The 22,397-nt window shown below is 34.9% G+C and overlaps 1 protein-coding gene across 2 annotated transcripts in view; it reads right to left on the bottom strand.

Moving 5' to 3' along the window:
- Positions 1-6,305: 6,305 nt before the first annotated feature.
- The window catches only part of Rab7 (RAS oncogene family member Rab7), a 41,564-nt gene continuing 25,472 nt past the window's right edge, over positions 6,306-22,397 (bottom strand). For both annotated transcript variants that reach the window (XM_089096909.1, XM_089096908.1), the window contains exons 2-5: positions 18,832-19,017; positions 16,854-17,051; positions 14,893-15,015; positions 6,306-7,868 (exon numbers count right to left, since the gene is read on the bottom strand). In XM_089096909.1, coding sequence (XP_088953035.1) covers positions 7,743-7,868; positions 14,893-15,015; positions 16,854-17,051; positions 18,832-19,011 — 627 coding nt within the window. In that variant the 5' untranslated portion in view covers positions 19,012-19,017 and the 3' untranslated portion in view covers positions 6,306-7,742. The remainder of the gene's footprint in view (positions 7,869-14,892; positions 15,016-16,853; positions 17,052-18,831; positions 19,018-22,397) is intronic.

Here is a 22,397-nt window from a genome sequence, read left to right on the forward strand (position 1 = left end):
GTCGTAGGAACCTCGAAAAGGGCTCATTCGATTGAAAATAGAAAGGGCTGATGTCCTTTTTAATAGTCGAAAGTGATTGGAGGGAAACTAATCCTCCTCCCACGCCCACCCTCCCATTTGCCTTTATGTTTAAAAAGTTAATTTTTCCTTAAGATTAAATCAAAATGCACTGTGTTTATACTAATTCCGAATAAGGCTTCTCAGCAGTATCCCAAGAATGACTGAGGGTATTATGTTCAAACTTTCAGGTATTCTTCTGCTCTTAAAATTTGACCAAATCAAAATAGCGTAAGTGTATCCAAGCTATCAAAGAAAGTAAACAAATTTTTTTGCGAATGTTATCAAGTTTTCCATTTCAGGTCAACTAGAGGAGGTATGAAACTAAATTACACACTACTATTTGTGTCAAGATTTTTATAAGGGTCTATGTTGATAAATTTTGCTGAAAATTGTTTTCCAGCATACGAATAGCAGGCCAAACTATAAATTCTTAAAAAAACGAAAAGATTTAAAGTATGATTTTCTTTTTCCCTGAAAAGACTATGTCAATATAAAACGAACAGAAATTAATTAAAAAAACTGTTTCCAAAAAATAAATTTTTTCAAGAAAAGTACTCCATTAAACCAAAAATGCGCAAAAATAAAGTAATATTATCTGCCAGGCGTGAAATTACCACAAATCATCATCGATAAATGAATGAAACCCAAAGCGATCAGAAATTACTATAAATAACCCAGTCAAACTGTAAACGAACAGAAATTAAGATGAGTTGAGCTCAAAATCCATATGTCTTCACAAGGTCAGAAGATAATTAGTACTTTACTGACAAAAATACAAATGATTATGCATTGTCAGTTTAATATACATATACTGAAATTTAGTAATCAAAATGTTAATATTTTTTGATTTATTAAAGTTATAAAAGTGAAAACATTTATGTTTTTTCAGTAAAGTGAAAATTATGCTCTGGCCATGGGAAGGCATGGGGGTTTTGAGCCCAACTTATGTTAATTTCTGCTCGTTTTGAGTTTGACTCAGTTATTTATTGTTATTTTTATTCGTTTTTGGTTTCATTTATTTATCGATGCTGATTTGCGGTAGTTTCCCGCTTGGTAGATTATCTAGAGCTAGTATAGAAATATATCTATAGAAACGAATTACATTTTTTTTGGCACAGTTAGCAGAGCACACTGAAGTTGAAGTAGCCTTAAACTTTGACTTGAAACGTTATAACTTGACCACTTCTTTCAGAAAAGAATTTCGGAGGGTTATTCCCTGTTGATGAGAAAGGAGGGTAAAGGTGCAGTTTAGTTTTTCCTGTAGTGTTAGGCACAGGAGCCCTATGAGGAAGGTGTAGGTTTGTTCTCCCTTATAAAACAATTCATTTCAGTAGATACAAAGAAGAAGCCCATTTGCGGCATTCTGTGGGACCCCAAGGTCCAATACTAGAATCACATCCCGCGAGTGGCAGTTTACGCTCGTCAAGTTCTGGCTGTACCGGCCACATGTGCCCCAGCTAAACGGCTTTTTAGCACGACAGGACTGGTAGTGACTGCAAAAAGATCAATGGCTCCAGGCAGAGTGAACAAACTAACTTTTGTTACATCAATTGTAACTGGAGTGATGTAACCGCTGATTTAAAATTGTTGGTGTTGTTAAGCCATGGTATCTGATTTGTATACAGTGTTTTTTCGATGTTGTTATTATTTTTTTTTTTTCACATCCTTTTCGTATGTATTTGATGAACAGGAGATGTTTGAACTTCAAAATTTGAAAGTTATACAAACATTAGCCCAAATCATTAACAAGAAGGAAATGACTAAACACGGGATTTTATAGGAACAATGCGATGTTAAACATAAACACAACATAGGTTTCCCAGGGTCTAGTGGCTAAAAATGAGAATTCTACCTGGTCTGATCAACGGTGAACATAAACATTTTTTGCACGGCCCAGCAAATTCCGGTTTTGTCATATTGTTCTTGTATGTTTTTAGCCAACCATTTAAAATCCTTACTAAAATCGAGGTTGAACGTGCTTGGTGAAGTGGAATTTTTATTATTATTTTCAATTAGAAAAATTGGCGCACCGTGGCGCGCCGCCGCCGATACTGAATCACACATTCGCCGCCGTCATTTCGCCGTGGCGTGGCCTCGGGGACTCCAAAAAGACGTGGTAGACCCCAAAAATACAAGTAGAAGTCGTTAAAGTGTCTGAAACGCATAGAAGACCCAGAAAAGTTGTTGAAGCTGAGATTTCACAATTCAAAGAATGTTCGCTTCCAAAAAACGGGGAACGTAAAAAAGAATCAAAAATCACATGATACCGCTAACAAATATTGATATATTAAATGAAGTTATATTCCTTATTTTCGAGGTTTTTTCTCGAGATAGCTTACTAAGTAAAATGAAGAAAACAGAATGTGGTATAATCAATTATGACTGCATGGGATCGCCTTAGACTTATTATTTCAATGATCCTAAGCTGGGGCGTCCTGCGGCTCATTTTATTGGGGGGTGGGGGGGGGGGCGATCTTCGTAAATTTTACCGACTCCCTACCTTTTGTAACGCAAACAAAGCCAGTTGGTTTCTGTTTTTAGGTTGGGATATCCCAGATAGTCTTGCTTGTGTACTAGCAGAGGATTTCAGATTTTATAAATTAATTAGCAAGAAAATTATAGGACATAGTTATTACACAATTAAATAACAACAACAGTAGTTTATTTTTAAGCTATATTATAAAATAAAATATGACAGTCATTGAGTTACGGAGAGGGAGCAGAGCCGTTCCTAGGGTTGGTGGTGCCCGGGGAGAAGTTACTTATAGGCCCCCTTCCAACTCAAATATAAGCAATAAAGACGAATCAAAACGTAAAATCGATAAATGTGGGCAACCCCGTGCCACGGCGCCCGGGGGCAGCTGACCCGGTTGTTTTCATGACCCAAGTACTCATTTGTAAAACGTTAGGATTCTTTTGGAATCCAACCTGGAAATGAAATTGTTAACTACTTAAAGATTTTAAATTAACAAATTGCTTATCATTCTACTCAAGTACAAAATTTTAATGATTTGAATTGTGGTCATTTGTGTGTTGATTATATAAAAAGAATATTTAAGGGAAAGGATCCACAGAATTTTATTTAAAATTTATTTTCAAATATAAATGGAAGAAGAACTAGAAAATAGATTATTTATTTATCATAGAGGACAGTTCTGATTGAAATACATGAAAAATACCTAAGAATAGCAGAAAGAACGGCTGAATATAATATACTGCTTATTCATTCTATTTAGAATTACTTGCTACGAATAAATCCGATGAATTCACCAATGATGAAATAATTAAAAGAGAAAATGAATTACGGAAAACATTCCAGTTTTTTACTCGTGAGAAATATTCGAAACAAGTGAAATTAAATGGTTATAAATATTGCAAAATTCTGTTAAAGTGTAACCATAAATAGAGAACCTTCTTAATTTCGGCACTATATTCTTTAAAACTTTAGAAAAATACACACCATCTTTTTCCTAGTTATACATGCAATATGTTACTCATATGCCATCTAATCATATAACCCGTCATTACCTAAGGTTTCATTTTAAATGAATACTTGTGAAACCAGCTTCTGTAATAGAGCTCTATTAAACAAGTCAGACACAATTGCATACAGGATTCTGATACGTGTTTGGCTTTCTTCCCACACATCTTTCATTGAACGAAAGATCCTTTATTGCTGGATATTTTAATTTCTCTTATCTCTACCGCAATATTCTTTAAAAAATTACCGGCTACTGCAATTACAGCGCTTTAACCAGTTGTGCCACGGAGACTTGTCTAGTTATATACTAACGGGACGTTAATATATAAATTATTTTCGATTTTGAAATTCGTTTAATAAAATTGATTACTAATAAATGGAGAAACTTTTAAGCTAAATGAAAACAGAAAATAAATATAATCGAACTATTAAGAAAGAAGATTTAGAGATTGGAATGGAATACTTGATTAAAGGAATGATATGTTTTACAACTAAATATGGAAAGAAAATCGTTATCATTATTGAATTTACAGCTGAAATGGTTGATCTATTTACACCTAAGCGTTTCGATTCTAAAGCAGCTGATCTTGAAAAGAAATTTAAAAAATTAGATAAATCTATGATTTTAAAGGTCATAGAAGGGAAAAATAAAGATAATATAAACTATTTAGATATTGATATTGAACTATCCACTAAATATGATATCACATTAAATTATTACATTTTATCAGTAATATCGTAAGAAATTCTTATTTCATAAGACCTGTTTTGATCTTAAAGCTCAGAATGGGAAATTTAAAAAATGTCAGGAATTTTCATTTAAAATGGCGTGAATTCAATTGAAAAGGGGGTAAATTGATGGGGTGGTCCAAAAACTGTGTATTATACACTACTGACCTTGTCAAAAAACTCGAAAAATAACGCATGTAAAAGTACATAAAATTTTCAACAATGAAAAATCGAAACAATTTTATTAGAGCTTAAAAGCAATGTTATAATTTGGAATTTCCCGAATCAAAGTAATCATCCAGGCCGCATATTACTTTCGCATATTTCGGCATTAACCTCCCTATAGCATTAATATTAGTTAAAACCAACTAAAAAAACTTTGTTATCCATTGGCGAAGCTACGGCCTGTTTACTCCTAAAAACGTCTAGACAAAAAAAAAAGTAAAAAACTAGTTGTCCGTTGGTAAGTTGACTACAAGAAAGTCGGAAACGACTGATATTTTACTAGCAAAAAAAAAAAAAATACTGTTTGACCTCGGGGGAATTGCCACAGAATTATTTTTTACACCAAAATATTCAGAAAAGAGCTTAATCACACAAAAATCTCCCCCTTGCAAAACTGCCCAAAACGCCTCTTGAAGGAGAAAATCGTATTTTGGGTTTAAGCGGTCGTTTTTATCAAATCAAGCAAACGAATCTAAAACTAACGGAATAAATCCAGTTTTCAGCAGGTTCTTCAGTGCTGGTGAAGCATCTATCATAATGGGAAGATACATATTCCGTGACGAAGAGAGGAACCAACCCCACTCTTAGAACCCTAGCAGATTGGACATGTCTTGCCACTTCATTCTTTGCAAATAGCACCTATAAAAGTGGTAATTTGCAGGAGCCACTCTACCGAAACAAAAGCATTTGCACATGCAACCCACATTATTAATGCTGGCAACCGGACAGCTTTCAGGGCCTTCTAATTGCTTTTCCCTTTGTGTATGTGGAGCAGAGCTTTCTCTCCAGCTTCGGTGGTCTCCTGGTGAGGTGGTGGTATCATGAAGATCTTGCAAGCATCCTTCAAATTCTCATCTTTAAGTGGCTCCTGTTGGTTTCCCTACACCATAAAGTTTACATCTTGTATCGCAGATGTTGGCCTTGTTGTGTGTGTGTCTAAAATCCGTAAGCTGTTTTTACTCAAAAATCCGTAAGCTGTGGGATAGAAAAATTTCAATGGGACGATTTAAATTACTTCTTCAAAAATGTTCACGGCGATCCTTCAAATTTGGCTCACTAAACTTATGTTAAAGCACCATCTCTGATCAGTTTTTCACTCTGTTTTAGAACTTCGCATCACCAAGACGTTCTTTTTTAACTTAGCTGCAATATCAAAGGCAACCGACCGACCCTCAACGAAATTCAAAAATAGGTATTTGTTCAAAGCTATTGTGTCATTTTGTTTAAGAAGCATTGACAAACACTAAGTAAAACAGAAAAAGCGCAGAAAATATCCCATTTATGTTATATATGAAATGGATATTAATCAATGCATGTAACACATGCAAAGGAGAACAAACCCCACCGCCCCTCAACGACATTGGTAAATAGCTATTTTCAAAGTTATTTCTTCTTTTGTTTTAGAACTATTGACAAGACCTAAGTAAAACAGACAACCGAAGAATATAACCCATTTTTATCCAATATGAACTGTATCATACACCCCTGCATGCAAAATGTGCAAAGTAATAATGCCTCTTAAGGTACTATGGTCCTGATTGCCACTACTCTTTTCTTCTTTAGCAGTTTAACGGCTGGGATTTCCAGCAGCTTTTACCATGCACTAACAGGTTAAACATGTTTAAGGAAATTTAAAGTATCTTTGTTATGTATCCATGGATACAAGTGTCTATGAGAATACTACCAATCGATATATAATACCAACGATACTCGTAATAACTACCAACGATATTCGTAAATAGCTATTTTCAAAGCTATCGTTAAATTTTGTTTCAAAAGCATTGACAAAACTAAATAAAATAGAAAAAGCTGAGAATATAACCCATTTTTATTATATAAGAACTGTATATACATCACTGCATACAACATACATACAAAAACACAAAATAAAACTAACAACTGAAGGCCAATAGCTAGATAGATACACGATTTATATAATTAGATACAAAGTGCGAAGTTCTAGGAACGGTGCTCTGCTAGCAACATCTTTAAATTGACAGTATGTAAAATAGAAGCTTCCTTAAGAAAAAATGGAACAGAGAAAAGCCAGGATTTTGGGTCAAAATACAATTGTTTTGGACATACTTGTTTCTTCTTATACCCTGGATTCCCACTGATGCGATTTCACGCAAAAACGGCCGTTTTTGCTTATCTTTCATCCATCTCAAAATAAGTTTATATTGACGATTCAAATTTAAGGCATGTCTCAAATTAGCAGTGTATAATGCCATCTCTTTTGACAAACTGTTATATTTAGAATTTTCGATGAAACTAACTGATTGGAAAGAGGCATTTTTTATTGAACGTTTCTACCATGCATAAAATATAGTGCTGGAATTCCTTAGTTTCACGGGGTTCTGTTTAAAAAAAACAACAAAAAAACACACGCATAACAATTTTAAACTTCAGTAAATTCCTTGGGGATTATTGCCTTTGTAACCCCTCCTCAAAATAAATTAATACTTGCCATTAAAATTTAAAATATCCCCAATAATCAGTTGACAACACTATCTTTGTCCTTTTATATTTACAATCTTTGATAAATTTGGCAGATTGGCATTCTACATTTACAAAACTGCAAAATAAAGAGGCACTATAATACCCAAACAATAATTACTATACCAATAAGGCCTAAGCAAAACAAAAGTTGCCAAACTACTCCTATTAAAACGAATCTAAGGACTAATCGATGAAACGGAAACCAACCGGAATATTTGAAAAAAAGAACTTATTCTAGGCAAGTAAGATGAATGTCTAGTTAAACGAAAAAAATGTACGCTTTCCTTAGCCCTCCCGGGGTCATTTGCAAAGAAAAACTTAAAACTAAGTTCATTTCTTTAGCATGAACTTAAAACTAAGTTCATTTCTTTAGCATGAACTTAGCGGATTAATTGCAGTCCCCTCCGAATAAAGTATCTGTCCTTGCAATTTAAGTCATCTCCAAGTAGGAGTTTACAGTGCCATCTATTTTAGCAAGATATTCTTCTTCACAGGCTTTAATATAATTGCAACTAAACTCTTTTCCTTGTCTAATCAATTCTTTTTTTAACTCGATTCTATCCTTTTTCTATTACATTTAGAAAAAAAATACACTAGAATCCACCCAAAGCCTTTCTCCCTAACGTTCTAAAACACCTCAAAGAAACATTCCCAAGTGTTCACCCATAAACTTACTCACTAATGAATCGGGACACCTTCTTGCCTAGAACAAAAATATAGCGTAGAATAATCTCTAAGTGTCAGTCATTTAACAAGAGCAGGAATCCTGCCTAGCTGACCCTCCGGGTTCTTGACTCCCAACTCTAAGTGTGTCTGGGAACTCATTATATGGGTCTTCTTGGGCTTCTTGAGCTAACGCATTTCGAGCAATGGTCTGTAAAGAAAGAAATGCAAGCTTATTAAGAAACCATTAATAACTAGCAGTAAAGGCTGACGGACGACAAGCACAAAATAAAAAACATAGAGTATACTCTCTTGTGAGGACTATAAATAGGCACGCTACGCACGTAATTTTCTCGGAGGGCTGGGGGATCAAATGAGAAAAAACAAATTTTGTCGAAATTTGAATGAAAAATGCCCAGCAATCCAGAAAAATTTGGATTTTGGTCTTTGGAGGGCAAAGTATTATGGAAAAATTTGGATTTGGGGGGAAGCAAAGGCCGTTTTTCCGTACCTCCCTCATGAGACGCTCATCAGACTCGGGTTTTATAATGAGAAATACTCACTTCAGGTATAAGTTTGACTGTCGTCTGTCAAAATTCAGTTTTTTAGCTAAGAATGGTCATCCCCTAATCTTGACAAGGTGAGTCCAATAGCAGGGTCAGAGGTTTTCTACCCTGTACTTACACGGGTAGCAATAGGTTTCACCGGATTTCCACGGCCAAAACCCAGTGCGGATACACTAGAATCAAAAACCGAAAATCTACGTTCAACAAAAAACGAAATGGCAAAGACAGGAAGGAAATGGAGTTAGGAAACCCCATTAGAGATATTTTGTATCTTCATCTTCTTCACCTGTTCCAAAAACTAGCCAACAGAAACAACATAATTCTGCAACTTTTTCAAAAATTTAAACAAGCAAATACTAGCTTTTGACAGAAAAAACGTGTTGTATAAACGTTTAACGATTGTTTTAAGATCTGAAAATTAATGGTTGGATGGGAGTTTCTAACACAACTAGGAAATTGGTTTGCGTGTAACTAAACCCGTTCGACCCAACCCTTGTTGAACACCCAACCCTATGAATAAGTTCGAACTAGCACTGATTAGAAGCTCGAAATTTGCTTTTTGCTTCATTCACGGTTTCTAACTTATATTGCAATGCCGTAAACTTAGGATCAGATCTGACGTTTAATCATTTTGCAGGGTTTAATCTGTAAGTGAAATCAAGCTTTTTAAACTTTTTGTGCTAAATGTGGCGAATTTTCAATTAATTAAATAGTTGAAAGATGAGCATACCATTCGATTTAACATCCAAAGCTTTCCCCAAATTTAATGATAATTACCACGTAATTGTGTTCCAGCTCCCCTAATGACTGAATGTAGCCCCAGACTAGATACAAAACGTTGCCGATTTTTTAAAATTAGTAATATTTGGCATTGAAAAAATGCAAAATTGCAAAAGTGTAAAAAAAATTGCAAAAAATGCAAAAAAGATTAACACAAACCAACAAAATCATCAAATTTTGTATAAAGCTTGGGGCTACATCCATACACAAGGGGGACCGGGACTAAAGCACAGCTGTAAAGCTAGCAGTTATTATAATCAGAAACAGCGTTGAATGGCGAAATTAGCTTTGCTAATTTTAAATGCATGAACTGTGGTTTTTTAGAAGGGGGGGGGGGGTACATGATATCGCATTAAAGCAGCATAAAATAAAAACACTCACACAAGAATTAACCGATGAATAAAGATTATTTCATTAGAGTCGACTTTTATTCCTTCCAACAAAAAAGGCTGAGTTACATTTTTCTAGTTACATTGTTGATTTAAGGAGAGTTGAGTTGAATGAGGGCCGAGTTGCATGGTACTCTCTTGTGAGGACTAGAAACAGGCATGCACGTAGTTTCCTCGGTGGGAGGGGGGTCTAATGATAAAAAACGAATGTCGCCACAAATTTGAATAAAAATGCCCAGCAATCCAGAAAAATTGGGATTTTGGTCTTTGGGGGGCAAAGGATTTTGGAAAAACTTGGTTATTCGGGGAAACAGGCATGCAAAATACTCACACAAGAATTACCAATGAATGACAATTATTTCATTCGATTCAACTCTTATTACTTTCGACAAAACAGGCTGACTCACATTGTTGATTTAAGGAGAGTTGAGTTGAATGAGGTCCGAGTTGCATGGGGTTGAACGAGATTTGAATTAAACGAGGATTTAGTTCCATGAGAACCAACCATATATATAGGAAGACCTTAAATTCTTTTTTAAAATAGATTACAATTAATTAATTTTCTGACATTTTTTGCTGGGCATATGCCTGTAAATGGAAGTGTAACTCTACATGATAGGGTTCAAGAAATCAACCTCCCGACTTTGCCACTGCTGGTACTAACTGGGAAATTCTAGTATTAGATAACTTGAGTGTATGCTCTTAAGGAAAATTTCTAGTCATTGCAACAACTTTTATAAAGCAACCGAATTCGTTAAGAGACCACCTATACATTTTTTTAACATTAAGCGTCATAACACTTGATTGAATCGTAACTTCGGTGCTCACGGAGATATTCCCTGAGAAAAAAGATTAATTATTTTCTAAATACTGGTATAAGCTAATGTATGAGTGACGTCTGTTCCATCTATTATTTATAAGCTTTATACTAGGGTAAACCATCGCTTTCCGGAAAACCTTCTTTAAAATATAAAGAAAGTAGTTGAGCTTGTTCAATGAAACTCCAAGAATTGATATTTCAGCTGATTCTTGAAAGTTTCAATTACCAGGTTTTACTGTTTTTTTGTTGTTTTTTTTGTTTTTTTTTAAATATCAAAGAAATATTGTCCAGAAAGCGAGTACTTACCCTTAAGTGGGATGATATGCTTTTTACCCAAATAACAAAAGTTTTATTTTATTTCGGTATGTTCTAATATTTTTAATATATGTTCTAATATTTTTCTAGTCATGATTCTCATGGCTTTGGTGCAAATTCATCTATTTATCTCTACATGCTCAAAAGATTTTCTTCTTGAATTAATCACATGGTTAATTAGATCCTATTATTAATATCATATAATTATATAATTATGTATAATTACATCATATAATAAATATCATATAAAATTATATCACATAATCAAATAAGAATGAATCATAGTTTACACACTAGCGTAGCCTGGTAAAGAGCGACATATCTCCCATGCATTATTTTCCCTCGCCTCATCATGTACAATCGATGATTATAGAAAGTAAGAAAAGCATCCGTTCGACCGCAACTTCCGAGTTCTGCACCTCCGAGTTCTGTAAATTCAAAGTTCTGCACCTCTTTAAGAGACGAGACGGAATATTGACATACAATCACTTGTTTTATAACCAGTAGCGTGACATTGTATCCGACCAAAATTTCAAGAGGGCAGTTTTAACCAGATGGTCGATAATCCAAAATTATGCCTCGTGTCATAGTGACATAGTGAGCGTAACCCAAAGGACAAGGATACCAAGCTATATAAATGAATCACCTCTATCTAAGTCTATATTTTTAGTAGAAAGATATACCAGGTTTTACTGAGCTTGTTCAATGAAACTCCAAGAATTGATATTTCAGCTGATTCTTGAAAGTTTCAATTACCAGGTTTTACTGTTATTATAATCAGAAACAGCGTTGAATGGCGAAATTAGCTTTGCTAATTTTAAATGCATGAACTGTGGTTTTTTAGAAGAGGGGGGGGGGGGTACATGATATCGCATTAAAGCAGCATAAAATAAAAACACTCACACAAGAATTAACCGATGAATAAAGATTATTTCATTAGAGTCGACTTTTATTCCTTCCAACAAAAAAGGCTGAGTTACATTTTTCTAGTTACATTGTTGATTTAAGGAGAGTTGAGTTGAATGAGGGCCGAGTTGCATGGTACTCTCTTGTGAGGACTAGAAACAGGAACGCACGTAGTTTTCTCGGTGGGAGGGGGGTCTAATGAAAAAAATCGAATTTTGCCAAAAATTTGAATAAAAATGCCCAGCAATCCAGAAAAATTGGGATTTTGGTCTTTGGGGGGCAAAGGATTTTGGAAAAACTTGGTTATTCGGGGAAACAGGCATGCAAAATACTCACACAAGAATTACCAATGAATGACAATTATTTCATTCGATTCAACTCTTATTACTTTCGACAAAACAGGCTGACTCACATTGTTGATTTAAGGAGAGTTGAGTTGAATGAGGTCCGAGTTGCATGGGGTTGAACGAGATTTGAATTAAACGAGGATTTAGTTCCATGAGAACCAACCATATATATAGGAAGACCTTAAATTCTTTTTTAAAATAGATTACAATTAATTAATTTTCTGACATTTTTTGCTGGGCATATGCGTGTAAATGGAAGTGTAACTCTACATGATAGGGTTCAAGAAATCAACCTCCCGACTTTGCCACTGCTGGTACTAACTGGGAAATTCTAGTATTAGATAACTTGAGTGTATGCTCTTAAGGAAAATTTCTAGTCATTGCAACAACTTTTATAAAGCAACCGAATTCGTTAAGAGACCACCTATACATTTTTTTAACATTAAGCGTCATAACACTTGATTGAATCGTAACTTCGGTGCTCACGGAGATATTCCCTGAGAAAAAAGATTAATTATTTTCTAAATACTGGTATAAGCTAATGTATGAGTGACGTCTGTTCCATCTATTATTTATAAGCTTTATACTAGGGTAAACCATCGCTTTCCGGAAAACCTTCTTTAAAATATAAAGAAAGTAGTTGAGCTTGTTCAATGAAACTCCAAGAATTGATATTTCAGCTGATTCTTGAAAGTTTCAATTACCAGGTTTTACTGTTTTTTTGTTTTTTTTTTTTGTTTTTTTTGTGTTTTTTTTTAAATATCAAAGAAATATTGTCCAGAAAGCGAGTACTTACCCTTAAGTGGGATGATATGCTTTTTACCCAAATAACAAAAGTTTTATTTTATTTCGGTATGTTCTAATATTTTTAATATATGTTCTAATATTTTTCTAGTCATGATTCTCATGGCTTTGGTGCAAATTCATCTATTTATCTCTACATGCTCAAAAGATTTTCTTCTTGAATTAATCACATGGTTAATTAGATCCTATTATTAATATCATATAATTATATAATTATGTATAATTACATCATATAATAAATATCATATAAAATTATATCACATAATCAAATAAGAATGAATCATAGTTTACACACTAGCGTAGCCTGGTAAAGAGCGACATATCTCCCATGCATTATTTTCCCTCGCCTCATCATGTACAATCGATGATTATAGAAAGTAAGAAAAGCATCCGTTCGACCGCAACTTCCGAGTTCTGCACCTCCGAGTTCTGTAAATTCAAAGTTCTGCACCTCTTTAAGAGACGAGACGGAATATTGACATACAATCACTTGTTTTATAACCAGTAGCGTGACATTGTATCCGACCAAAATTTCAAGAGGGCAGTTTTAACCAGATGGTCGATAATCCAAAATTATGCCTCGTGTCATAGTGACATAGTGAGCGTAACCCAAAGGACAAGGATACCAAGCTATATAAATGAATCACCTCTATCTAAGTCTATATTTTTAGTAGAAAGATAGATATATTACATCCTGTTGAAACTATAATCACGTAATCCTTTTAGTCTAGTGCACCCCTCCCCCCATAATCATTCTGAGCAATTTAGAGAATAATCATAACAGTTATATCTTAATCACTAAAATTTAGCAGTATTGATAAATTATGGCAATGTAAAAAATGTTGCTTACAGAAAACTATCAACCAGTAGCAGTGGAATAATGGACAGAAAAATTTGCCAGATGGCTACTCCCAATTGCGATAGTAATCATGCCACAGCCAACCCGAGTCATGGCAATAACCCGATCACAACAACCGCAGCCACCACTTTTGGTGCAACTACTCCCAGTCATTATACTACTCCCGAATACTCCTAATCACAGTAGTACTACTTTTTACTGAACGAATTGTCAGCTTTCCTGCTTCGATCTGGAGTCTGGTAGTATTCGGCTTTCGCTTACGCTACAGTTTTCCCCCAACTATCTTCCTATATTCCAGCATAATCACTTTATTGTTTTTTTGTCAATTTTTCAAGAAAAATATATTTTGCTAGTTACAACAATTTTACTAGGAAAACTATGCAGCAATAAGGTTTCAGTATTGATCTAACATATTTTATAAGAAAATGAAGAAAATGACAACTAGAGTCATCTCTATAAATTGATTTTTATTTATGCGTTCAAGCGTCCTCAAACCCGGTGCCCAATTTGTAATGTTCAGGTTTGGTAGCAGCAGCATCAAACCACGTATTAGGATTTTAGAATTTCATCACAAATACCTGAAGAACATTATTTGTTAGAAAAAAAGGATGATAGAACACCACTATTTACCTCCATTTTAACTTTAATTTAAAATATTTTTCTACTATTATTATATCAAGCTATTAATTATAACGATTTTGTTTTAAGATGTACATACACAAGTACATAACAAGATATATGACCAGATGTGTGGTTTATGTATAAGAGGTACATAGTAGAAGTTTTAGTTGTTTTCTTTTTTTATTTCAGTTCACCATCTTATTCCATACAATCTTATGACAGCGTATTCCCACTTATAACATTTTCAACCTCGCCACTGCGTAGACTGTTAGACGAATTTGACTGTCTTTCTGGCACTAATATCCGGGTTTCCCCCTGAGATCGATCTGAAAGAACTTTTAAGCAGGATTGTTCTGATATACCCCCCCCCCAAGGGTCAGAACTTTGGATACCAACGCGTCAGCCCATTCCAAAGATTATTCTTGTTACTTTAGTTTCAATTATTTATACTTCCAAAACACTTACTGATAACTTATGTGGATATACTTTAGTCATGCAGCCAGAGAAGTGAAGATATTCGCCAGTCTACTAAATTACATCTAAGAAGCCAATGTTTAATCAGATCATTGGCAAAAATTGGTGCCCTTACCAAAAGGGCAGGATGGAACATGTTACCCACACAAGCAAACTTTCGGAACTTAAACCATCTGATTCTCATAGCTATTGACGAAACTGAAAGTATGATAGGTTAAAATAGCGTCAATTTTTTTTTTGAAACTTACTAATCACTAGTATAATTAGTATAACTTGCAAAGTATAATTAGCAACTAGTATAATTAGCACATGCTGATACTAAGATAAGAAGAAAGTGTTAGAAACAATTGCTACCTGAAAAGCTTGTTCAACGTTAATGGCTTCCTTTGCACTAGTTTCAAAGAAAGGGATATTGTTCTTCTCCTGACACCATTGTTGAGCTCGCTTCGTGGAAACAGCTCGATTTTCGACGTCAACCTAAAATGAAATAACGCATAAGAAATGCTAGGGAGGAACACATTTTTCTATTTTTGCATAGACAGAATGTTGTATTCAAAATTAATTGACGTTTGAAAATAAAAGCCGGGCAAAGAAAACTAGTATAGCCAAGCTATCCTGGTAGAAGCCCCCTCCCCCCCAAAAAACAAACAAAAACAAAACCATGCAATCAAAAGTACATTCTCTGACGACTTCTTCCTGGGGAGTGGGGGACATGTCCATTAAATGAGTGGACCTCTCTACTTGGTCAATAGCAGATAAAGCCCTTTAAAGTAGGGAACACACATCTTATTTTTTTTGTTTTGTTAAAAGGATACGACATAATATTTGATTTTACCAAACCCTTGGTCCCATCCCCCCTCCTCCAACTAAAATATTGATTATATTAATATTTCATCCACAATTAAGCAAGTTTACACAAAAATTAACCCTTGGAAGTTTTTTCTTAGTCGTAGCCTTTCCATTTCCCCTTATAAAAAAAAAAAAAAAAAAAAAAACCTGAGTAGGTGTTAGTCCATAAACATTAGAAATTAGAAAGAATGTTCAGTATTTATAATTCATCACTTAATGATAAGAACCAAAACAGCGGGAAAACGGTCTCTTAGCTAGTAAAACCTTTATGCTCAACCCTTTTCCCAAGTAGGAAAGACTTTCGTTGACTTTATTCCAGTCTGACTAGCCTGACGAGAATGATTAAAACAGGAAAGATATGATAGCTAAATTTTTTCTATTAACAATCGGTTACTTTCTGCTTTCTACCTTTTGATTTATCGTTTCATTCTGTTACATCTCTCACTCAAATTTCCAATGATCCTACGATACTGCATCTTTCTACGATAAGAGAATAAAAGCCTTTAATAGACTGCTCAGACTTTCTGTGCTTATGTTTCAGCACATATTCGAACATGAAAATACTAACCCATTTTAAAGTGTAAAATACGAATTTCTATTTTTATTATTCAATACCCGTATTTCCTTAGTCAAACACGGTTCTAATATGACCGGAATTCCGCAACATATTTTATATTGAGCTCTGATAACTTCTTAGGGAACAAGCCCCCTCGTCAATTTTGAACTCAGTCGATTAAAATTACAGAACTATTCTAATATTAAGCAATAATGCTGGTGATAAAGGAGTGGCTTAAGATAATTATAGTTATGGTCTATAGTTACAAAATAACAGAACAAAATTCTTTATCAAAATCCAAAAATTGTTCAAGAACAAAGATTAGAAAACGCTTGATCAATAGATTCGATAAAATTATTAAAGAAAATCTTCATATAAATTAAGTTCCAACTTAGTCAATTTGTACTTGACAAGCAAAGGTTGCATAACCATAAAAGGTAGCAGTGATTCACATTAGACAAGTAAAGAAGGGGAGGAACTTCAAATTTCCCACAATAATTACTGTAAAATTCCCCTCCCCAAATGGTTTTTCCCTAAGTTTCATAGAAGATTTTGAAAAATAGCCAGATGCCTCTTAAAATGACATTGAAAGGAAAAGTTGACTCTTGAAATCGTCGTTTCAAAAAAAAAAATAATTTAGCAGGGTTTACAGTTCCCACCTTGAACAATAAAAAAATTACATTTTTGCAAGGGTGGACCTGATGTGTTTCCTTTTTTCACAGAGGTAGGATATGGGGTCCAGGCTTACGAAGAGCCACAGTTCGACGAGCTCGTTGTATTTCTAAATTGTGTATTTCTAAATTGTGATCAGGGAATATTTCTGCAATATCTACTTCTTCAAAAGCATATTTTCCCCTTACAAAACATGACAAAAGAAGCATATTTAAGCCAAACTTTAAGATCACCATACCTTATTCCCAAGAACCACAAAGGGGAAGTTGTCAGGATCTCTGGGGGAGGCTTGAATGAGAAACTCGTCTCTCCACGAGTCCAGAGATTTGAAACTATTGGCAGACGTAACATCAAATACTAAAACGCAACAATCAGCTCCTCTGTAAAACGCAACACCAAGGGACTGAAATCTCTCCTGTCCAGCCGTGTCCCATATCTGTCAAACGAAAGAAAATTAACATTAAAAACACTGCTTAATAGACATTATTAGAAGAAGGTTTATAAGCTTTCCTGCAGCAATGAATGGTCAGACATCAATCTTTAATTAAGCAGTCCATTGTCGTGTCATCACCAGATTTTTATGTGTTTTACTAGTTTTATTGAGTATTTTATTAATACAAATATTAAAAGGTCCAGTGATGACACGACAAAGGACAGGTAGAAATATCGCTTAATTGGAGAATTAATTAATGATTGCATTTGAAGATTTTTAATTTTACGTTCTAGTATTTTATTTTCTTTTTTTTTCAAAAATGATGGTTAAAATGAGAACTTGCGGAAGAGGCTTTGACAACTTAGTCTGTCAGAGTCTGCCAGTCTCCATAACTTAGTCTGCCAGTCTCTACAACTTAGTCTGCCAGTATCCACAACTTAGTCTACCAGTCTGCCAGAGTATTAGCTTGCCAGATGTCCCTCAAGAACCCCTAACTTCACCATATCATCACCATTATCAAAACCATTTAAAGAGACCTCTCATTTTCCCCCTTATTTTTGACCCCTTCTCCTTCCTCCTCATTCTTTATCTTAACATAAAGTTGAAGGTGTATTGATTTTATTTCAACCAATTCTCGTGCTTTCCAGACCCTTATCCTTCCGAACGCATAATGAAATCTATCGGTTATTTTTATCAAGTTCAATTTTTTTTTAGCAGTATGGTAACTACAATTTAGGATATTAACGCTTGGGACATAACTAATGATTGGGATCAGTGGCGGATCCAAGGGAAGGGCGCCCCCCTAACGTAGTCTAAAGTAGTGTAATTTACTTAATTAACGCAAGTTTGCGTTAATTAAACTTGCTCCTAACACAACTTATCAGATCAAACTATTTTGCGCCCCCCCCCCCTAAAAAAAATCCTGGATCCGCCCTTGGATGGGCTAGCATCTTAACAACAGTCATCAATTCTATTCAAAGCCGTATTCAAGGGGAAAGGATTACCGGGTTAATCCCCCCCCCGAAAATTTTTGTTCAATTCTTAAAAAAAGTGACAAAAATGCATATAAGCAAATTTTTAATGCAAAGTTTTAAGCAACTAGGGGCACAACTACAGTAATCTCCACAATTGGCGTGTTCTGCATAATATGATGTAAAGTATGTCACCTAATGGGTTACCAGCTTGACATCAACATCACTCCCATTAGTTTGTAATATCAACATCAACGGTTTAAGCAGCTAGGGGCACAACTGCACTAAGATCCACAATTAAGATATTATAAATAATATGATATGGGGTATGTTACCTGAAGGGTTACCAGCTAATCGTTTACCATGACTTCTATTGGTTAGTTTTAGGACTGTCAAAATCAATATTTTAAGCAGCCAAAGTTGCAACTACGTTAAACTCCATAACAGGAATATTGTCCTGGCTAAGCGGTTGGCACGCTGGGTTGGGAATCCTTTGTCCTAGAGGCTCGGGTTCGATTCCTTGCGTCGCCGGTTATTTAGTTTGGGATGGGGGTCAGTGGCGTGATTATAAGCTCGGCCAGAGTTGACCCAGCTCTAAACGGGTACCTGGAGAAATCTGGGGACGGTAGGCAGGAAGGGTATGCGAAAGCACAGGATGGCTGGTCCCACGCCCCCCATTGCACTTCCTGGCTGAAGAGCAACGAAACCGAGATCAGCACCGCCGATTTGGACCTTGAGGGTCTAGTCCCGTCATACTTACTTACTTACTTACAACAGTAATGCTCTGCATAACATAATCTAAGGTAACTTACCTGAAGGGTTACCAGCTTATCATCGACCATCACTTCTTTTGAGACAAAGTCTGCACCAATTGTTGCCTTGTATTGATTTGAGAATTTTCTGTGGACGTACTGGTTCATAAGAGACGTTTTACCAACTCCAGAGTCACCCAAAATAATCACCTTAAGTAAAATTTTCTTGCGAGATGCCATGTTAATCTACGAGAAACGGAAGACAATTTACTAGACACTCTTCAAAGATAAGATAATTTATTGTTTTAACTCCTATCCCCAGGAAAAATCAGCTTACCTCATTCTACGGATTAAATCTATGTGCAACTGTGACAAGAAGCAACAACGGTTGCACATATTAATTACGGAGGGGGGGGGATTCGAAGAACCACAAAAAGAAGAAAGAGAAAATCACGACTATTTTGACACTTCTAGCGGGTGTCTTTGAACACCCCACTCTTTCTCCCAAGCATATGTGACTAGCTATGGACATGCAAATAGGTTATGATCAACAAGATTGTCAAAGACAATACACATACATATATTGCTTTCCAACACCAGCTACAGCATCATATATATCATTAATGTTTAAGTATTCCGGCTATTATAAGGGGAACACGTTCGTGTCTACGGCAAAAGTAGACAAAAGTTATTTTTCCCTTCTGGCATAGCTCTGTTGGAGTAAATTCCTGTCAGTAGCAGTAACACTCTATTAAAGCGCACACCTTTAGAAAATACCAACTCCGAGTTTAAATATATTCCAAATATTTCTGCTCCAGAAATAATTTCTGATGACAAGATTAATTACCTCTGATCAGAAAGGAAAATACCTTCCACAGAAAAATTGAACTATCAAACTTTCAAACGGGGATAAATCCATTTATTTAGACAGGGAAAAAACAGGTACAAAAGTCCAGATATTTCAATCACATATACAACTACCGTCTTCAGAAGAAATTAAATATAAAAACAAGTTTTTTTTTAACTGAAAGTAAGGAGCGACATTAAAACTTAAAACGAACAGAAATTATTCCGTATATGAAAGAGGCTGTCCCCTCCTCAACCCCTCGCTCTTTACGCTAAAGTTTTATATTGTTTTAGAAAATAGAGTTGTGAGAAAAAGTCAAACTTTAGCGCAAAGAGCGAGGCGTTGAGGAGGGGACAGCCCCTTTCATACCCGGAATAATTTCTGTTCGTATTAAGTTTTAATGTCACTCCTTACTTTCAGTTAAAAAAAAACTTGTTTTTTTTTACTTAACTTCTGAACGTTTTAAAATTAATGCAGATTTTGATTTTGGCTCACAGTACATGAATAATTAAAACGAAATTTGCATATTAATTTTCCTTCTTTTTGGCTAAACTGCTTTCTCGAAAGTTGTTCAATTTTATTTAAGAACATCTTTATTAGTAATAAATATACATAACTTACGAATTAACTTACGTAAAGAACAAAACATCGCTCTTTACGCTAAAGTTCAATTTTTTTCCAATTCTTTAAGAATGACCTTTTAATCACAAAGGCTATTAGAATAAATAGCTCTTATGAAAGTACTAAAAAAACTTTAGCGTAAAGAGCGAATTATTGACTAGGGGGCGAACCCAATCATATATGTAATAGTTTCTGTTCGTTTTAAAATAATGCTGGGCAATCCAGCGCCCTTTTCATAGCAATGTCCCTTCCCCATGAAAACGTCATCCATGGAAAGATCCTCCCACGTAACCCTCCATCCAATCCCCCCCACCACTACCAGAAAAATCCTCCCTGAAAATGACTGTATACTTCTCACAATAACCAATATTATATGTAAACACTGGGCAAAGTTCATAACTTGCAGCCCTTCCTTTGGGGACTGTGGGGGATTAAGTAATCCTCAAAGACATAGTTATTATATTTTCCGACCATGCTGAGCACAACGGCTATCTCAAAATTTTGATCGGGTGACTTTGGGAAAAATGAGCATGGGAAGGGGCCTCGTTGTCCTCCATTTTTTTGTCACTTAAAAAGAGCGCTAGAACTTCTAATTTCCGTTCGAATGAGCCCTGCCGCGATATTCTAGGACCACTGGATCGATACGATCACCCCTGAAAAAACAAACAAATAAACAAGTATCCGTGATCTTTCTTCTGGTAAAAAATACAAAATTCCACATTTTTGCAGATGAGAGCTTGAAACCTCTACAGTAGGGTTCTCTGATGCGCTGAACCTGATGGTGTGATTTTCACTAAGGTTCTGTGACTTTTAGGGGACGTTTCCTCTTTTTTCGAAAACAAGGCAAATTTTCTCAGGCGCGTAACTTTTGATGGGTAAGACTAAACTGGATGAAACTTATATATTTGAAATAGGCATAAAAATATGATTCTTTTGACGTATTCCCAACATAACACCTTTAATTAGGTGTTGTTTTCTTAGACCACACTGCCGTTCAATAACGAACAAATAAAATTTCATTTGAAAGTTTATTTGTTCGTCATAGAACGGCAGTTCTATGACGAATAAATCAACACCTAATTAAACAAATCAACAAAAAATCAACACCTAATTAAACAAATCAAAAACAAATCAACACCTAATTAAATAAATCAACAACAAATCAACACCTAATTAGTAAGGAAACAACACCTAATTAAAGCTGTTACGTCAAAAATAAAAGAATTGCAATACTGTGTAAATATTTTTTTTTATCATCCCACACTCAATATTCATCAAGAACACATTCTAATCTGCCGGATTGTTTTAATGGTTTATTTTATAGCCGATGGAATATATATAACCACAAGGGTAGAAATGACTATTATACCCCCTCTAGTTTCTGTCTGGTCCATGTATTTTTTTATTATGAAGGGTATAAAATCATGGAATAATTTGGAAAATGAAACGAAGAATATAGAAAATTTTTAGTGATTTTAAAGAAAAAATTAAAAGAAAAATATTAAGCAAATATAAATAGTAGCTTTGTTTGTTTTATAGGAGATTTGATTCGATTTAAATAAAATTATAATTGTTCGTTGGTTGGTGAGTGGTAACCCATAGTTCGGACATGGTGTGTAGTTACTGCACCCGTAGTAGTATTGTATTATCTTTATATATATTCATATATATATATATATATATATATATATATATATATATATATATATATATATATATATATATATATATATATATTCTTTTTATTCTTATTATTGTGAATTTAAATGATTTCATGTGTTTATTTTACCTGATTCACCCCACGTCAACCGTCGGGTCTTGAGAGAATCATATTGATTTTTGTTTGTAGCCCGGTCAAAATCCGCCAACATGTCGGAACACTACTGGTATAACGCAGGCACGCTACCATCGACATAGTTGGTGGCGTTCGGATAACTTCCCCTTAATTGTGAGTAACGTCTTTCGTGTGTTACCCTCACAGTCGGACCTGCTCCGTCTCTGGTTGGTTAGTATTTTAATTTTCCTGATTCTAAATCTAGTAGGGTTTGCAATATCCCCGAATTTTTGGGTATTTTCCCGAAAATCTGTGCGTCACCCCGAAAAAAAATTTGGTTCCCCGAATCCCCGAAAATCACGCAATCACTGTGCCACCCCTAGT

This window comes from Artemia sp. Qi Xiang Cuo, chromosome 11 (assembly GCF_049724085.1).
Source record: "Artemia sp. Qi Xiang Cuo chromosome 11, ASM4972408v1, whole genome shotgun sequence".
In the NCBI taxonomy this organism is placed as follows: Eukaryota; Metazoa; Arthropoda; class Branchiopoda; order Anostraca; family Artemiidae; genus Artemia; species Artemia sp. Qi Xiang Cuo.